Source organism: Myotis nattereri (assembly GCF_964212035.1).
Source record: "Myotis nattereri genome assembly, chromosome: 2".
NCBI classification, from domain to species: Eukaryota; Metazoa; Chordata; class Mammalia; order Chiroptera; family Vespertilionidae; genus Myotis; species Myotis nattereri.
The window spans coordinates 7812820-7832361 of NC_138076.1; the positions used below are offsets into that span (position 1 = coordinate 7812820).

Here is a 19542-nt window from a genome sequence, read left to right on the forward strand (position 1 = left end):
GGGGAAACATTGCGATTATCCCGGCCTTGGAATCATTTGCATGAAAACCAGTGTGCGTTTCCCAAGAGTAGAGCCTAGATTGAAAGTAAGCATGCGGGCCCACAATGAGACAGTTCTATGAAATAATACCTTCTTCGTAGGCACTGTTACCTTGTCCACCTGGTCACTAAGGGTGCCTCCTGAAGGCGGTAACGAAACAGGTGTGTGTGCTACATCTCATTCATGGCCTCTCTCCCCTTGAGAATCCCCAGGCCGTCCCCTAATGCTTTCGTTCCCCACCTTCACCGTTTGGAAGGATTGGGGGGGCCTACCCTTCTCAGCTTACCCGGCTGTTCTGGGTTGCTATACAGTGTCCTTTGAAGGTAATCTAGGTTTCCATGGGTCTTGACCCAAAGTTGAGACTACCCATAGCTAATATGTATCGAGAACTCACTATATGTCGGGCACTGTTGTACGTACATTACACTCATTTAAACTCACAACTCTGTGAGCGTAGGTGCTATTAGGATCCACATTTTGATGGTAATAAGTAGAGGCTCAGAGAGGTTAAGTTGCCCAAGAAGATACTAATTGTATTGGTTTTGTAGAGCAGCTACGACATGGTACAGGTGGCTTAAACGACGGAAATGTATTGCCTTACAGTTCTGGAGGCTCGGAGTCCGACACCAGGTGTCGGTAGAGTTGGCTGGTTCCCTCTGAAGCTGAGGGACAGATCTGCTCCAGGACCGTGTCCTTGGCTCGCAGACAGCTGTCTTCTCCTGGGGTCTCCTGCCACTGTCTTCTCTATGCGTGTCTCTATGTCCAGACTTCTCCTCTAAAGATGGCGCCTGGCATGTTGGATGAGGGCCCACCTAGTGACCTCATGTTGACTTGATTATCTCTAGAAAGTCCCCCATCTGCAAGTAAGGTCGCATTCTGAGGTCCCGGGAGGCAGGACTTCAGCATATGAATGGCAGAGGGTGGGAGGCATGATTCAACCAGTCGCATGAGTGAACAGCGATGGATTTCTAGCCAGCAGCCTGGCCCTGGAGCCCAAATGTTCTGTCTCCACTGAAACTGCCTTTTCCGTGGGTCAGACTCGGTTGAATATCGGCAGTATGATCCAACCTGACCTGTACATTCCAGATTACCGTCATGCACCTCATAGGATATTTGGTCAACGACAGACCGTGTATAGGATGGTGGTCCTGTAAGGTTACAGTGGAGCTGAATTTCCTGTAGGAAATGGAAGGGCATGTGGTTCAGGAGGAATTTTTCTCTCTGACGGGATTAGTATCTATGGGGCTTGGCAACCGATTCCCTTTCACTGACAGCACCTCAATTCCGAGGGCACAGCTTACATCCCAGACTGACAGCCGCTGACCTGTTTCAGCAAGAGGAGCCCGTCCCTGAGCCCTATGTATCCAGGGGGCTACAGCCCTCCACACCTAGTCAGACGGTCCTCGGAGAACGTTGCTGTGCATCCTTCGTCAAGGGCCTGAGGTCCTGTACAGGGACACAGGTCCCCCGGAGCTACCTGAACAGGTGTGAAGTGCCACGGCCCCTTTATAAAAGCTCTCTGTGGTTGTGTGGGGCCAGCCTGTCCCCGGACTTTGGAAATATTTCCAGGTTGTAATGATATAAAGCATAGGTAAGTTGTCTTTCTTCCATCAGTTCAATGCCAGAGCGAGCCTTTTGTGCCAGATGGGGTCAATGGAACCGAAGACAAATTCCCCAAGTCCAAATATTGAGTCCTCAGTTCTGCGTCCCCTCCATGGTAAACACCCTCTTTTTTTATGAACACGCAAAGTTTCTTAATCTGATCACTACCCCTACATGTGCTAGCCAAGCCACCTGGCCACGACAGCCCCATCCGTGTTCCTCTATCTTTCTATCCTGATTTCTATTCCGACTGATCCTCGGGCCACCTTTCATTCCCTCCTGCCTGTCACTATGGTGACCTATGCCCTACCCAGCCAGCGTCTCCTCAATGTTTCCAATCAGTGCGGCCCACCCCCCCGGGCACGGAGCAGCATCGACAGCCTCGGGGTTCTATTTCTGACCCTGTTGGGAGGAAACAGAGGGAGGGGTCGTGGGGCAGTGAGTGGTAGAGAGTCCACAGTGGTGACCAGCCATGTCCTGGGCCTTCACATTCACTCACCACTGACTCACCCAGAGCAACGCCGAGTCCTGCAAGCTCCATGCATGGGAAGTGTCCTGTGCAGGTGCACCATTTTATAAAAAATAGCTTTTTATTTCCCAGTTACAGTTGACATACACTATTTTAGTAGTATCAGGTGTATAACCCAGTGATCGGACATTATATAACTTACTACATGGTCACCCCAATCAGTTGCGTACCCACCTGACCCCACACGTAGTTCTATTTCAGTGTTATTGACTGTGTTCCCTGGGCTGTGCTTTACATCCCGCGACTATTCTGTAACTACCAATTCCTACTTCTCAATCCCTTCACCTTTTTCACCCATTCTCCCAACTTTCACCCAGTCCCCTAACCCCCTCCCCATTTTTTTAAATCTTTTATACTGCACTTTACTGTGCCTTCTCTATGTTTAGACAGACAGATACTATCATTACGTCACCGCTATCCGCAGCAGTCAGTACCGTAACATGCTATACAGGCTTGTAGCCCAGGCGCAATAAGCTACACACACCATACAGCCTGGGTGTGTCATGGGCTGTAACCTCGGTGTATGTAAGTGCACTCGGAGATGTCCATACGATGGCGAAACCGCCTGAGAATCCATTGCTCAGACCGTATCCCTGTAGCCAAGTGACGCATGACAGCTTAGCATTAAGGCCAGTCTGGTGAATATCATCACCCTCAGTGTGCCTGGCAGTGAGGAGTAGAGAACAGCCAAGAAATAACGCAAATGCACTACAGCCTGGAGAATGTGTACTTTAAGTATGTATCCTCCTCATTCTGCCTCTTAAGGTAGAACTGGACATAAAACGCACACAAAGCCCTTTGAAAACAGTATCAGTTACTGTACAAAGGAGTGTCTATCATTTCCTTCTGAGATCTCTAGTCTCACAAATATGGCAGCTTGGGACCAGCGACCAGACAGACGTAGAAGGTCTAAGCCTTCACGAGTGGACTTGTTCGGGCTCCCGGGTTACGAAGTAGGAAACCCACCTCCGTGCTGCTGCCTTAGGCCAGGAAGAAGGCTCTGACCTGCATTCCACCCGGGCTCACATCACGTCCCACATTGAAGGAGGTGATTGGAAATTGGAGAGTGCTACATAATTAACAACGGTCAAGTCCGCGTGCCCTTTTATGTAATTTATAAAATTCAGTTTATTCAGTAAACTTAATCTTGAAAAAAAGTATAGAATACCTCCAAATATATATGGGAGCCTCTATTTTAGATTGGTTTTTCAATACCAAGATGGCTATTTCAACCCTGTCCCCTAGTTGCTTTTATTGAAAAAAAATCTTTTGTTCGTTTCTATCAGATCATGTAAAACATTTTTCATGTCTCCCCTCATTTAAAAATATTCTGCCTTTACCGATTCGGTTTAGTAAAGCTTTGTAACCACAGTAGCAACCTAACCTCATCTAACACCCTCCCCCACCCCCCCACCCCCACCCCCAGCTCTTGTATTTTCCCATCCTATCAGTGGTAATACTCATGCGGGTCATCAAAGAAAACCAGTATTCCCACTAAACTTAATGAACACCTTTGAAAGCTCTTTACCTGCTGTAGATAATCCTTGGAAGCTTGGCCAGATTAATAGGGTTTTGTCTTAGTCCGTTTGGGCTGCTGTAACAAAAGGCCATAGACTCGCTGGCTTTGACGACAGACATTAGTTTCTCACAGTTCTGGAGGCTGAGAAGTAGGTCCAAGTTCAAGGCACCCACACATTTGCTGTCTAGTGAGGACCCTCTTCCTCACATTACAGAGAGAGGGCTCTGGTCTCTTCTTCCCCTAATGTCACATCCTGAGGGCTCCATCCTCATGATCTCCCCTAAACCTAAGGCCCCACCTCCTAATACCATCATGTTGGGGTTTGGGGCTTGACTCTATGAATCATGGGGGGACACAGCAGACTAAAACATCAGGAATCACATTGGCAATAGCATGGATGGGCCTGGAGAGGATTATGCTAAGCAAAATAAGCCAGTCAGAGAAAGATGAGTATCACATGATCTCACTCATACGTGGAATCTAATGAACAAAATAGATCCAGAGACATGGAAGCATGGAGCAGACTGTGGAATCTCAGAGGGAAGGTGGGGAGGGTGGGTGGGAAGAGATCAACCAAAGAACCTGTATGCATGTGTGCATAACCCACGGGCACAGGCAACAGGGTGGTGAAGGCCTGGGGCAGGGGGTGAGGTCGGACTCGACGAGGTCCGTGGGGGAAGAAAGGGAACATAAAATAAGTAATAAAAAATCGGGAGCCCACCACATGCTTCCTCTCCCTTCTCACGAGTGTGTTCCCTCGCTTGCAGGTGTCCCCACCCCCAGCCAGGAGATCCTGCGGCACACCCTGAACACGCTGGTGCGGGAGCGGAAGATCTACCCGACCCCCGAGGGCTACTTCATCGTGACCCCGCAGACGTACTTCATCACCCCGTCCCTCATAAGGACTAACAGCAAGTGGTACCACTTGGACGAGCGGATACCCGACCGGTCTCAGTGCACCTCTCCCCAGCCCGGAACCATCACGCCCTCTGCCTCAGGCTGCGTCAGGGAAAGGACCTTGCCCAGAAACCACTGCGACTCTTGCCACTGCTGCCGGGAGGACATGCACAGCATGCACGCGTCCACCCTGCAGCGGAAGCCTGCCAAGGACTGCAAAGACCCATACTGCCCGCCCTCCCTCTGCCAGGTGCCACCCACCGAGAAGAGCAAAAGTACTGTCAACTTCTCCTACAAGACGGAAACCCTCTCCAAGCCTAAAGACGGGGAAAAGCAGTCCAAGAAGTTTGGGCTCAAGCTCTTCCGGCTGAGTTTTAAAAAAGACAAGACCAAGCAGCTGGCCAATTTCTCGGCCCAGTTCCCTCCCGAGGAGTGGCCGCTGCGAGACGAGGACACGCCCACGACCATCCCCCGGGAGGTGGAGATGGAGATCATCCGGCGCATCAACCCTGACCTGACGGTGGAGAACGTCATGCGGCACACGGCGCTGATGAAGAAGCTGGAGGAGGAGAAGGCGCATCGGAGCAAAGCGGGGTCCTCCGCCCATCACAGCGGGAGGAGTAAAAAGAGCCGGACCCATCGGAAGTCGCACGGCAAGTCGCGCTCACACAGCAAGACGCGCGCGTCTAAAGGGGACCCATCCGACGGCTCTCACCTGGACGTCCCTGGGGAGCGGGAGTACGACTTCTGCGACCCCCTGACCAGGGTGCCCAGGGAGGGCTGCTTCATCATCGAGCACAAAGGCGAGAACTTCATCATGCACAGCAACCCCAGCGTGCTGGAGCCCCACTTCCCCATGACGCCGGAGTGGGACGTGTCGGGGGAACTGGCCAAAAGGAGGACTGAGATGCCCTTTCCCGAACCTTCCAGGGGCAGCTCCCACTCGAAAGTGCACCGAAGCCACAGCCATACCCAGGACCGACGGTCCAGGAACGAGAGGTCCAGCAAAGCCAAGGAGAGGTCCAGGTCCATGGACAATTCCAAGGGTCCCCTGGGCGCGTCCTCTCTGGGGACGCCTGATGACCTGGCCGAAGGCTGCAGCCAGGAGGACCCAACCCCCATCCAGCCCTACATTGACGACAGCACGCTAAGGCCCGCCCCGACGGCCGCTCATCAAAGGGCTCACCTTCTGTCCCCGAGCTATAAAGAGGTGTGTATTCCGGAAATAGTCGGCGGCAGCAAGGAGCCGTCCAGCGCGTGCAGCCTCCTGGAGCCAGGCAAACCCCCCGAGAGTTTGCCGTCCTTCGGTGACCTCAATTCTTGTCCAACGAAAACAGCCACGGACGACTATTTCCAGTGCAACACGTCCAGCGAGACGGTGCTCACGGCGCCATCGCCTCTGGGAAAGAATAAAGAGGACCAGGAGCCTCTGGCCCTGGCCGAAGGGGTGAAGAAGGTGCCTCTGTCAGACAGGCAGACCCCGCTTTCCTCCAGGGAGCCGGGAGGGCACAGGGAGGAGTCGCCCACAGGGCCAGGCGGGGGCCCGGCTGCTCCGGGCGCAGCGGCGGAAGGGATGGCCAATGGACGCCTCATCCAGCATCACGGCGCCGAGCCCAGCAGCCTGGACAAGAGGAAAGAGATATTCAGCAAAGACACCCTGTTCAAACCTCTGCACAGCACCTTGTCTGTAAACAGCTACCACAAACCCAGCCTGTCCCTCCTCAAAGCGCACCCGAAGGCACCTGCGGACACGCTGGCGGGCCGATGCGAGAAGCTGGAGCCGTCCCTGGGCACCGCGGCCGCGCAGGTCCTGCCGGCCCTCCAGCGCCAGCAGGAGCCGGGGGGCAACCAGGAAGCCTCTTTCGACTATTACAACGTGTCTGATGACGACGACTCCGAGGAGGGGGCCACCAAGACCACCGAGGAGGAGAAAAACCGAGACGATGTGGGCACCATGCAGTGGCTCCTTGAAAGGGAGAAGGAGCGAGACTTGCAGAGGAAATTCGAGAAGAACCTCACCCTCCTCGCCCCCAAAGACACGGACAGCAGCGGCCACCAGAGGACCACCCACTCGGCACGCCTGGACAGCATGGACAGCAGCAGCATCACGGTGGACAGTGGATTCAACTCCCCACGGTAGGGAGAGGCACTGCGCGCACACACAGCCACCGGGCCGGGCTGGGTGCAGACGCCGGGGAAAGGCGTCCGGTGGCACAGCTCGGCTCTATGACGAGGGTTCGGGTTGGTGCGCTGTGTGGTTAACTGCCTGTCTCTGGCTTCTTTTGCAGGACTTGACACCAATGTTTCTGCAGCTGTAGAGAGCGCCAATCTGGACGGGTGGGTTGGCTGACCCCTCACACTTGCCTCAGTCCAATCTAAGACCAACATTCCCAGTATTTCTTCTTCAATGTTTACATTGCCCCCGTGCTGGTCAAGAACGGGTGTTTGTTTTTGATTTTTTAAGTGCTTCAAAGGTTGAGCAGAATGAGTAGTTAGTGGGGGTTGGGAATCAATTGATTGGCTCAAGGACAAGAGTCCCTCTAGTGAGAATGTACACTTGACTCTTGAACAACCTGGGTTTGGACTGCCCGGGTCAATTAGGGGCCACTTTTTTCTTTTTCAAAATATATTTTTATGGATTCCAGAGAGAAAGGGAGAGGGCAAGAGAGACAGAAACATCAGTGACGAAAGAGAATCATTGATTGGATGCCTTCTGCACGCCCCACACTGGGGATTGAGCCCGCACCCCAGGCATGTGCCCTGACCAGGAATCGAACTGTAGACCTCCTGGTTCACGGGTCGATGCTCAACCACTGAGCCACACCGGCTGGACAAGAGTAGATTTTTTTTTCAATAAATACTGTAAATGTATTTTCTCTTCCTTATGACTTTCTTCATGACATTTTCTTTTCTGTACCTGACTTTATTGTAAGAGTACAGTACATAATACATATAACATACAAATAAGTGTTAACTGGCTGTGTTACCAGTAATGTTTACAGTTAACAGTAGGCTATTAGTAGTTAAGTTTTAGGGGAGTCAAAAGTTGCACACATATTTTTGACTGTGCAGGTGGGGGAAGGTCAACACCCCTAACCACTGAATTGTTCAAGGGTCAACTGGAACAGCAGGTCTCAAAACCTTTCCAGTGGATGTGGAAGCTTGTTGCCATGGTAACCAGCTGCCTGGTGGCCCTCTCCACCTTCCTCATGCAGCTTCCTCTCACCACTCGTGTGCCCACAAGGAAATGGACCTGGTTCCTCCTGCAGAAAGATTGGGGGACTCTGCTCCCTTAGATCAAAGCACGTGCCACACTGTCCTTCCTCCTCCTGTAGATCTGACACAACCAATCAGGGCCCTCTAGTCGCAGTCCCTTGTTCTTAGGAGGTGCTGGTGACTCGGCGAAGGCTGGGCGGTTGAGAGTATGTAACGCTCAGTGGTCACATCCAGTGCATTGAAGTGGTTCGGGGGTTCAGAAAGCAAGAGAGTCTACGCAACTTCCTTTTTTCCTGCGTAACTCTCCCTTCTCCTCAAAGAGCAACTCGGGACCTCATTCTCCTAAATTCTACTCCAGATTGGTGACTCTGAGATGCAGAAATACGATGAGAGATGGACATTTCTCACTAGCTGTGATTCCCAAGATTTTATAATATTTATCATTTTAACAAGTATCCAGATATGGTTATTTTCATTATTAACAATGATAATTAGTCCTATTGTGATCATTTCACTGTATCTCTGGGTAATTTGGGGACAGACCATCCCAAAATTAGAATTGGGAATCGTTCATCTGTTTGTCACATAGTAGGCTGTTGTTTTTTCTTAAAGGACTAGTTCTTGATTATTATTATTATCATCATCATCATCATCATTATTGTCATGTAACCTTCTTTCCAAGTTAACCCGTGTGGCAGTCCAGTATCTACACAGACCACAGAGCTGGCACCCTGGTTGAAGCGGTGAGAGACCAGGGGTCCCAGGTCTCTGCTGCCATCCCTTGAAGAGCCCTGAGGGACCTCAAGGAGCTTGGCACTCAGTCTGAAAACGACTGGCCCATTAAGTGACTTTTCTACGTAATAACTTTTGCTCGCTATTTTCCAAGTCAAATCTTATTTACCAGTTATTTTGTACATTTTTTTTTCTTTCTATTTCTTTCTTCTACTCTCTTTTCTCCTCTTGAATTTCTAGCAGTGGGTACCATGCAGGCATAATTGAAGGTCTGTAATGGATGGTTGAAGTTCAAGACCATCACTTACGGAAGGTGTGGTGTACTGGCCTGGACCTTACGTTCCACTCTTTCTTATTAAGACTCTACCCACCTGATGCTTTTCACACAGCAGTTCCCAACCTTTCACGTTGCCTCTTGATCCCTGGATCTCCACTGAGAGAGAGCGTCAGACCTCCAGAGATACTAAAGGAGACGTTGCGAGTAGCTTAATGGTTCTAACTCAAGAATTTATGAATGAGATTATTTCTTGAAATAAGTTTACTTGCATTTCTCTAAGTGTTTTGTCATGGTAGAAGGTAAAGGTTGCTCTGAGGAGACATTTTCCACAAATTAGCTCTGTGTCTGTCCGTTGTTACTGGGTAGAATTCTCTCTGTAGGGATGTGTAGCTCACCCAGAAGTTTCGTGCAGTTCACACATAGGGGTTCCTTCTTGAATCCCTTTCATATTTAATGCGCATTGGTTACAGGCTAGATGACAAACTTCTTTTCTACACCCATTTTTAAACTGTATTTTCTGTACACCTCAGTAAATTCACTGAGCTGCCTTTCTAACGAATGCGTGAGGATAGTCTACAAAGGAGAATATTTGAGTTATAGGGAGTTTTACTCGCTAGCGTGAGGAGTATTTTAGCCAAATAGCATTATCATACTGACACCTCCCCAGCGTTGTGAGATACAGAAATCTTAAGTGGGCCATTTATTTGGGTCTTTCAGTAAATAATCCACTGAGCAACTGAGATTCAACTAAAAAAACAAAAACCCCCACAAACATGGTGATTGCCACATTCAGCGTTCAATCAAGTTCAGCCACATTCCCAGAATTCCTCAGTTCGTTTTCTTAGAAACTTAAAGGGGATTGAGAAGGAAAAAAAACATAGAAACTTAAGCTATGCCATAGATCTAATACTGAAAAGGACATTTTTTTGACATGAAAAGTTTGCTGTTCTAAATCTGAGCCCCAACCTGGTGGATGAACATAATGTGAAAATCAGAGGCTGCCAGGGATGTGTCTGTCTAATGTACCGTGTGCCGTGTGCCGGTGGCTGCACGAAACACATGTTCCAGGAGGGCAGACGACAGCAGAGCGGCTGGGCTCAGGTCTTCTGCCTCTAAACCCGGAGACCTCAAGGCGGCACCATTAATTCTCTTATTCAAAAAGAGCATTTACATTTGAGGGATATTTTTACTGATAATGCTCCAGCTTCATGAACTTGTTCATCATATCCTGAGCCCTGGATAGGAATGCCACACACAGAATGCCTCGTTCTAACAGCAACAATGAAAGGTCTCCTTTGGGGAAACTGGAGGACGGCATGTATTTATCACGATTAGTCGGTTGACCGTGGCGAAGAGGCATCTTGGAGCACAGACAGCTACCAAGATGGTAGGCAGCTCGTCGCAGTGAGGTGTGTTTGCAGTGCCCGGCACTGTGCCTGGCCCACAGCGGGCACATGTTAAGCCCATGCCTTAAAAGCTGATTTAAAAGTGGGTTTTTTGGAACTTGAAGTGTATTTCCTCATAGAAAAGGACCCCCATGGATTCCCAAACCAACTCACACAGTAGCTACTTTATGCATTACATGCTAGATGCAGAACAGAAATCATTTACACTTGTCTAGCTTTGCAGTGTGCAAATTCTTCACCGACGCCTGATTCCTCGTGGTCGCTCTGTGAGAAGGTAAATCACGTAACTCTCCCTGTGTTAAAAGTGAGGATGTTAAATACCTGAGGGAAAATATTATCAGGATTAAGGGTGAAACTGAAGGAACCTGTCACGAAATCTCTGGGGTCTACATGTTTATTGCCTCCCTCCCTCCCTTCCTTCTTCCCTTCCTCCTCCCTCCCTCCCTCCCTCCCTCCCTCCCTTCCTTCCTCCTTTCCTTCCTTCCTTCCTTCCCTCCTTCCCTCCTTCCTTCCCTCCCTCCTTCCCCTGACTGTGCCTCGGCTGTAGGGCTGGCAAGCCTCCAGTGGACTTTCTTAGGGAAGGGGCCAGGTAAGTGGAAAGCCCGGCACTTTCCATCCCTGTATTCCTGATGTGCTAAGTATTCTGTAGTCGGCCCAGATTGGCCATAGGCACAATGGAGGAACTTCTATAAATGTCTTAACCGTCTGCCGGTACCCTCTGCAGTCAAGGAATGTCTAGCTGTCTCTTTGGTAGTTGACAAACATAGTTTCTTTTGAACAGTAAACTCTTGGCTCTTTGATGAGAAGCAAACTCAAGGCCACAAGGGGTTAGGATGAAGTAACCGGTTAGTAAGGGCTGCCGAGGTCTAGGGTTCAGACAGAATTGCCATCAGTTTTGGAGGAGACGGGGAGACAGTAGATGTCCACCGTTGCCCTTTGACCTGCAGGCTAGCTTCCGCAGGCGTAACTCAGTCCTGGGACCAGCTCTCATCAAATGTTTTCTAAACCTTGACTCTGTCCAGGAGGATGGATGCTTTGAGCATCCTGATGGTTTCTTCTGTCTCTTTATAAGCCGGTAAGTTTCTTATTACCATTGGAGGACCTTGAACATGGACATCCACTCAGTTCCCACCAATCAGGCCAAAAAACCTTATTCCTGCTATTGCTCCACACATTTGGAATCTTTACATGTTCTAAAGCTCTTGGAGCAATAAACTAGCTTCTGGTATTTCTAACTTAGAACAATGAAGAGAAGCCAAGATACTAAAGTCTTTAGGTTACTTCTATTCTCTAAGAATCCTTTAAAGTATAAAATATTTCTACCAAAAGTGCGTGTGTGTGTGTGTTGGGGATGGGGAGGTACGCGGATAAAAGTGAACTTCACAAACGAGTAACATCTACGATTCCTCCTCTGAAAACATAATGTGTTTTCTCTAAAGTGTGAACATTTGACACAGAGGTGTGAAGGTGTCTACAACGAATTTTATTTCCACCAGCGCAGCAGGTTAGCCAGTGGCAAGCTTGAGCTCCGCCAGCGTCAGAATCTGCCCGTGGAGAATGCAGACAGAACCATTAGGGTACAGTTACCGAGCTGGTAAAGCAGCAGTTGTATCAATGAGTTCCCAGCCTGAAATGAAATCATTACACATGTGTATTTACGAGTATTGAAAAAAAAACTGATGTGATAGCTAGAGATGACACTGAATGCTGAAGGCGTTTCCTCGAATGGGTCAGGAGGGGAAGGCATTTAAAGCGCACGTAGCTGTAGAGGACCCTTCATGCCTCGGGCTGCTGGTTTGCACACGTGTGCACCGCCGCTGGGGCCGTGCAGGCGCATGTGTAAATGATCAGGGGGAGGTGGTCTGTCTGTGACGTTCTGAGCCCACGAAGGAAATCCATTAATGCCATCGTTTGCTCTTCCTCTGGAATCACTATGTAATCATTTATGTTCAGAACCAAACAAAACAAACCCTCTTTACTCTTCTAGCACTCGGGAGAGCCTGGCCTCCAACACGTCGAGCATTGTTGAAAGTAACCGTCGTCAGAACCCTACCTTGAGCCCGGCCCATGGCGGCGCCGGCCCGGCCTTCAACTTCCGAGCAAGCACGGACCCCCCAACAAACGAAGCTGAGAAATTACAGAAACCTTCCAACTGCTTGCAGGCTTCCGTGACGAGTGTGTGACCGTCGTCCGGCCTCCGATCTCCGTCTCGTGCGACACAGCCAAGTTTACGACACTGGGACTGATGTTTACATCTTCGGAAAGACAAGCATCTCAACCACAGTTTTGGTGTTTACTTAAACTGTGCTGCTAAGTAGGCTAGAGCAAAACACAAAGTCTTTCTTTCAGAGTATTGCTTTTTCCCATGTATGGCTCTGTAGCAACAGAATAGCAGTAGGGGTGATATGTACACTTTTGCTTCACTAACTTGTAACTGAGCACACATAGGAAAGTCTAGACACTGTAAGTGTAATCTGCATTTCCAATGTCATGCCGTTGCCAACGCCATTTTCAAATGCCACAGGTGCGTGTTGCTCCCAGTCTGTGGGCAGATGGTGCCGCAGAACTGCTTCTTGACACTTCCAAACAAACAGACAAAAACAACGAAGCCACCACAAAATGTCCAATGCCAGGGCCCGCGGGGAGGGAGATCCATGCCAAACAGCCGAGGAGGGACCCAGCCCCCGGTGTGTGAATCGCTTAGGCACCCGTCATTTCCTCACTGTGAGTTTTCATGGCGCGAGGTTGCAGGAGCCCGTGGAAGTGTGTCCGAAGGGGTCGGGATGGAGATCCTGGGAGTGCGTGTCGTCAGGATTTTGTTTTTCAGTGTCACAGATGCTTGTCTGAGTGTTCACCTTCCACAATCACCAACAGGAATATAGGCCTTTGGATCTGAAGTGGGTAGAAAGGCAGGGGCCCCCAGCCTGGCTGGGCTCAGCGCTCCTGCCGGAAGAGGTAATGCAGACTCTACTCGTAGAAGAGGTGTGAGTCGGGATCTGTGAGGCTGGGAAAGGGATGATGAGCCTATCTTACGATAATAGATATGATAATTAGTTTGTTTAAAAGCAAAATGTTCTTTGTGATACAAATGAAGAGTATGGCCTGGGGATGTTATTCTTTCTAATGGAAGGACATAAATCTATTTTATGTAGTTTTAAATAGAATGCCTAAATTAGGCGGTGGGAGATAATTTTTAGTGGTTCTAGGAAAGAGCAGAGAGTTAGGGAGAGTTGAACTTCAGGCCTTTTATTCCTGGGAAGATATCTATAGAGAGAACTTTAAAAGTAGTTTTTGATCAGAGGTATACATGTGCCCATGTAATGAACAACGGAATGTGCTCATTCTGCAAATGTGGTATAATTCTAACTTGTACTCCCCTTAAAATTGACCAGAATAACCATTATGCATACATGAACTATGCCAGAGTGATGTTTACAGAGACTGTGTAACCGATTTCAGGAGGCACGTTCAGGTGGATGTGCGGCGATCAGCCCAACTTACTTTGAGATGGTTTGTTCACATTTGGCTTTGGTTTACAATGTCACGTTGAATGCAAAGAAGCCAGGCGACAGCAGAGGGATGACAAATAGTCAAGCTTCAGCCTTCCGGGAAAGAGATTTTCCCAGGGCCCTGCGATTTATTTTATGGGAACAATGGAGTCAAGCTGTAGGTAATGGGAAAGTATTTGCAAAAGGGTTACAGATGACGCAAGTAAATGGTCTGACCAAAAAAAAAAAAAAAGTTTATTTAGTTCCATGGCATGTGATGTTTGGAGCCATAAAATACATATCCCAAAATAAATCCCAGATCCAGCCAGCGGCATGGCGTTGGTGAAGCGCCCCTGCCCTGGGTTAGGCTGCATCGGCGGCCCGTTTAGGGAATGCAGGCGCATACGCGGCCAGACTGATTCTTGCAACATGTGGGCGCTCCCTCGCGCTCCTTCAGATATTTGAAAGTTGCGCGGGGAACCGGATGCATCGGGGCAGCGTAGGTTCCTTGTCTGTGCTTAGGGTGAAACCTAAGTACATGCCTCGGTCAGCTCCCACACCACGAAAAGGCTCCCGTCAGTCGGCGTGCCATGTCATGCCTTATTTCCTCCGAGGCATGCCCGGATGGCTCAGCAAGGCACGCTGTCTCCCCGCTTAACTATGTCCAGAAGGAAGGATAATGTCTCTAAGAGACTCCATTCCGAGTCCGTTTCCTTGGGGAGCTGTCTACCATACAGTAACTAAATTCTTCTGTCTAAATTCATCCTCCCCCACCCAAAAACCCAGCCCTCAAGTGTTTACCATACACTCGGTTCATAAATAACATAACCATTGAGACAGCCCGCCAGCCTCTGGCTGGTCCTCTGAAAGTCGCCATCATCTGAGTCAAAGGCTGGATGACCCGGAAAAGAGAGCACGACCTTTAGAAGCTTTAAAATAGGAATTTATCACTATTGCGCAAGAAATCGGTTTACAGAAGTCATTGTTCCAATAAAATGTGTACACTTTCTGCCTGATGCTATGGGGTAATTAAAAAAACAAAAAACAACTCCCTTAGACCAGCAGCCATGAACATAGGAACGAGGGACTTTAAAGGTGATAGGATGTCCCAGGTAGAAGCAGCCCCGTCTGATCTCTCCGGGCTTCCCAAAGCGGGGAGGGAGAGGCAGGAAGCACATTGCAGATGTGACCCAGGATGGTCCACAGCGAGGCTCTCGGGGTCCAAGCTTCGAGGACACCCTTGTCCTCCGGGGAAATGCTAGCTTTGTGTCCACGGCTGCGTATAGAGGCTTCACTTAAGAGCTTGTCATCCGAAAGGTTTACAGAATCGAATCCGGTTGAATCTCTGTGTAGCGTTCAACGTTAAAGGGTCAGCCCATCTGTTGGCATTTTGCACACTTATGTATTATTATGATGCAGCATATTACTTTATGGTAATTTTTATTTTTGCATATAACTACCTCCATAAATTTGATGACGCGGCAGCCGTGCGTTGGTGTGTATCGGTCAGAAAAGCGGAGTCCAGGCCACGGCGTGGTGTGTGTGTGCGTGTGCGTGCGTGCGTGCGTGTGTGTGTGTGTGTCGGCGATCGCCTCTGTGGACTCATGACTTTCTCATCGCCATGGTTTCCTTTCACGGCATTATTTCACTTTCAGATGTAAGCCTGTCTCCTCCCCTCCCCACCACAGCGCACTTGGTTTTGTGATGAATGGGAGGAAGTTTAAATTTCTTGTCTCCCCCCCCCCCCATTTCTTGCTAAAAGTTCCCCCTGGCAAAGAGCCAATTGGTAAGCATAACGTAGCAATTTACTCCTATGAAAATCTGATGTGAATTCTAGGTGTTTAGTAACCGAAGACAAGAAATGCAGACCGCAACTAGGGAGCACTCTGGTCCCCTCTGCCTTCACCACGTGCTGGCGTGTCGCGCCCAAACGTCCCTCCCATGAGGAGAGCTGTGCCGTGTGCCCACAACTCCTGCTCCATAGGTTGTATTCCATTTTATATATTTGTACATCTCAGGGGACCTAATTAAGGGCGGGCGCCAAATACGGAAAGCGGATTGGAGAGCTGAAAGGCGACTAGCTGGGTAAAGATGACAAAAAAAAAAAAAAAAAAAAAAGACCACTTCTCTGACTTCGGGAAGCAGACATTTTTTTAAAGAGGGAATCTGGGGTAACAATGAGCCAGACACCAGCTGTTCCCAAGCCTCCCTTTCCCACAAGCCGGCCAGCATTTCTAAAATGCAAATCTCAATTCTGTTGCAGTCACCTCGGGGAGAGAGAAAAAAAACCCTCTTCGATGACAACGAAAGCATCGTTCCTTTTTTAGGCTGGCACGGCTTTCTCAACTTCCACCCAGGAAAACCACTTCTCACCACAAAGTGTACTTGAAAATAAGTTTCCAGTCCAAATCGTAGGCCTGTTGCCCACCCTGCAGTCGTGGCGAGGTTCTGGAACGGCTCCGTGTAGGCCGTGGGCAGTATTGTGGAGCTTGATTAGAATCCAGCCCCGACCTGTAATGACTTCGCACGTTCATGTCGGGTCTCTCAGTGCTTCCAGAGCGTGCGGGTTCACAGACAGCTCCCCGCGCGGGTCCTCCGTGCCGTGCCCGTACTCGAAGCCAACACACGGAAGGAGTGACAGACGAGATGACCCAGGACACAGTGGCAGCTAGCGATGATCTCTGTTCTATCTGTTGGATAGACCATCCCGAGCAAACACCCAACACAATGAGATTTTTTTTTTCCTGATGTGTGCTAATAAAGTCAAAGAGAAACGAATACAACTCTCCACCGTTGTCCGCTTTCATTCAATAAGTTCAGGGCGCTGGGAAGGTGACGCCTCCGTACACCTTCCTGGCAGCGGTTTCTGAAGGGGGACGTCCATTCGGCCCATTCCGGTGCCACTGCGGTCAGCGGTAGGTAGACACGCCCGTGTTGGCAGCTGCCTGTCGGCTCTGTGATTCCTGTGCTAAAATGCCGTCTTTCAAGGAACGCGGCTGCTCCGGGCTGGGGAGGTGCCGAGGCAGAAATTTCGGTGAAGAACTGTCTCAAGTTCTCAGGCTTCGTAGGTGACAGCAAGTCAGCCCTTATCAGGCCCGACTCCGAAGAATCTGGATTCCCCAGGGAGCTGGTCTGGTTGGCAGTGCCCTCACGTTAGGAGGGCACAGGATGAGGGCCTTCTCTGTTGCCACGGGCCGGTCACAGGGCCCGCTGGCCGCGTTCTGGCGGTGCCAGTGGACCCGCAGAAGTGGCCCTTCCCTTCCCTCTCCCCAGCCCCCGCTTCCCCCGGCCTGTCCTGCCCATTGTCTGGGGGGTCTCTCTATTCCTGAGTGACTCCCCCACACACCTTTAGGGCTCGGGGAAGCCAGAACCCAGGAGACACGAATGCAGAAGCCATGGAAACATTGTTTTGCTCTGGGTCAGTAAAATAGGGGCAGGAAAGAGATTACCATCGGTCTGATCTTTGCCAAGTCAGATAACCGAATCAGCTGCCACTCCGTCACTCTCCCTTTAGGGTTGACAGTATTAAGGTTACATCCAGTATTTCCCCATTTCATAGATTATATACACACACACACAACTCATTATTAAACGTCCTGGTGTGTCTGAAACAGACATTGGCATCTCCCTGGTTGAGTTCCTCTCGGTGTCTCTGGCAGCAGCAGCCCAGAGATTCCCCAGCGATGGCTCCCCTAACACACACTCCTGTGTGTTCACAGTTGTGGTTTCTGTGACTTAGAGTTGCTGGTTTGCAAGGTTCCGCATTCTACAAGGCTCAAGGGGACTAAACCTCCTTCTTATGATTGTATTATCTGTTTTCGGGCTTTAAATCGCTCCTGTTGGCTTCAAATGTGAACACACACACACACACACACACACACACACACACCCTGCCAACGAGGGAAGGGGCTGTCTGCCACGCGAGGCAGTGATCCCTGGAAGCCCATGGAAGGCTAGAAGCTTGGCTGGCCCACATACAGCTGCCTACCTCCCTGTCCAAAGGTTGACCTTGGCACCCCATCCCCTTGCTCCCACCAAAAAGAGGTACCAAATCTGAGATCTGAGAGCTCCAATTTCAGTCCTCTGCCGTTCTAGGAAATTTATCATGAACTACACACTCAGCAGCTCCTCGCCTTCCTGTCCTCCATGGTCCTCCCTGCCTCCTCCCTACCGCCTCCCCCCCGACCACCACCACCTAGATACCCATACACCGCCTCGGTTTCCACATTGGAAGGGCGAAGTCGTGTGTGGTATTGTGCGCACATGATGGTTAGCACCAGAGCTAACCCCGGGTCACCTTCCTGTAAGTATTGACAGCTACAAATTAAGGTCCTTAGAGTAGTTGACATAGATACGACTTTCTAGCAGAGAATCAAATTTCAACGTTCAGTTTAAAGGGATCATAATTCTGCAGGTATCCTTCTCTGAGTGACTGAATGTGACTATTGCATTAGGGGTAAATGAATTAAGAAGTGCAAGTGGGATTTACTGTATGTTAGAAGTTTTGCAGCCAAGACTGCCTTGAATAAAATGTGTTTGCACTGAAAAAAAAAATTTTAAATTACTTGGTCTCTGGTTGCTGTAAAGGTCATCCAAGATGGATGTTCTGTTTATATTGTATAGTATTTCATATGAAATAATTACAGTTCATGAAATGTCTTCCCTAATGTTACTGATTTATAACAGCACATTTGTAACATGGTTTTTATCGTGTCAGTGTGCCATATTGTAAATGATGATTACTTGTCATGCTTAGTATAATAACTTAAAAGGAAAAAAAAGCACAGGGATTTTTGTAAGTCTATATTTGAAAGTCCCTCCATATGGTAATATTGTGTTCATGTTGTTTATGTAGTGTTGTGTGAAATATCCATTTTGGATTGTGTTACTTTTTAAGATATTAAATAACATTTGGTTATACGTCTAAGTGGATTTCTTTTTGGTGCCCGAGAAAGAATAGGTGAGATCAATTTATTTTTCTGCTCCGTTAATATGATTTCATAACCGATTTTTATTACACAATCATGATGAGAGCTTTTGAAGTAAAACAGCTAAAAATGGAAATTTCTGGTCAAAACTTTTTTCCAGGAATGTTGAAAAACATCACATTTTTGACTATTCAAATGTAAAAGACTGAGGCTTAGAGATGCATATAATTAAGTTTTCTATAGGAAATTATAAAGAAATGTGGATGTTGATTTGTTAGCACTCAATTCCTATCCCCAAATAAACGTGACCCCCTCCCCACTCCTGTAAGCATTCGCAGATACTCGCATCCTGCGATGAGGTGCTTGCACAAGTTCAGAAAGCCTCCAGGCTTGATTGCCTTCAGAATCTGCTATGTGCTCCTTTCTCTCTCCTCAGTGGTGGCTAATCTTTGTTCTGGGAGAATGGACTCCATTTTCTCAAACCAAAAGTGATCTGTTCAAACAATTAAGCTAAGACATAGCATTTTTTTTTAGCATTCTTTTCTTTAATGTTTTTATTGATATTTAGGGAGAGAGGCAGGGAGAGGGATGATAGAAACATCCATAAGAGAGACACATCATCCATCAGCTGCCCACAACCTAGGCATGGGCCCTGACCAGGAATCGAACTGGTGACTTCGTGGTTCCTGGGTCGACACTCAACCTCTGAGCCACACCAGCCGAGGGAACCAGCACCTACACTAATAAAAGAGAAACATGCAAATTAACCATTACTCCACTACACCCACCAGCCAATCAGAGCAATTATGCAAATTAACCCAACAAAGATGGCAGTTAATTTGCATATGCAGGCACGGAGCCAAGACTGATGATGGCGGCGGCCATGGAGCTGGACTCCACTCAAGGAGT

The 19542-nt window shown here is 49.0% G+C and overlaps 1 protein-coding gene across 1 annotated transcript in view; it reads left to right on the forward strand.

Moving 5' to 3' along the window:
• STOX2 (storkhead box 2) overlaps positions 1–13943 on the forward strand; it is a 98535-nt gene extending 84592 nt beyond the window's left edge. Inside the window, exons 3-4 of the mRNA XM_081083818.1 lie at positions 4457–6722; positions 12205–13943. Coding sequence (XP_080939944.1) covers positions 4457–6722; positions 12205–12400 — 2462 coding nt within the window. The 3' untranslated portion in view covers positions 12401–13943. The remainder of the gene's footprint in view (positions 1–4456; positions 6723–12204) is intronic.
• The last annotated feature ends 5599 nt before the right edge of the window (positions 13944–19542 follow it).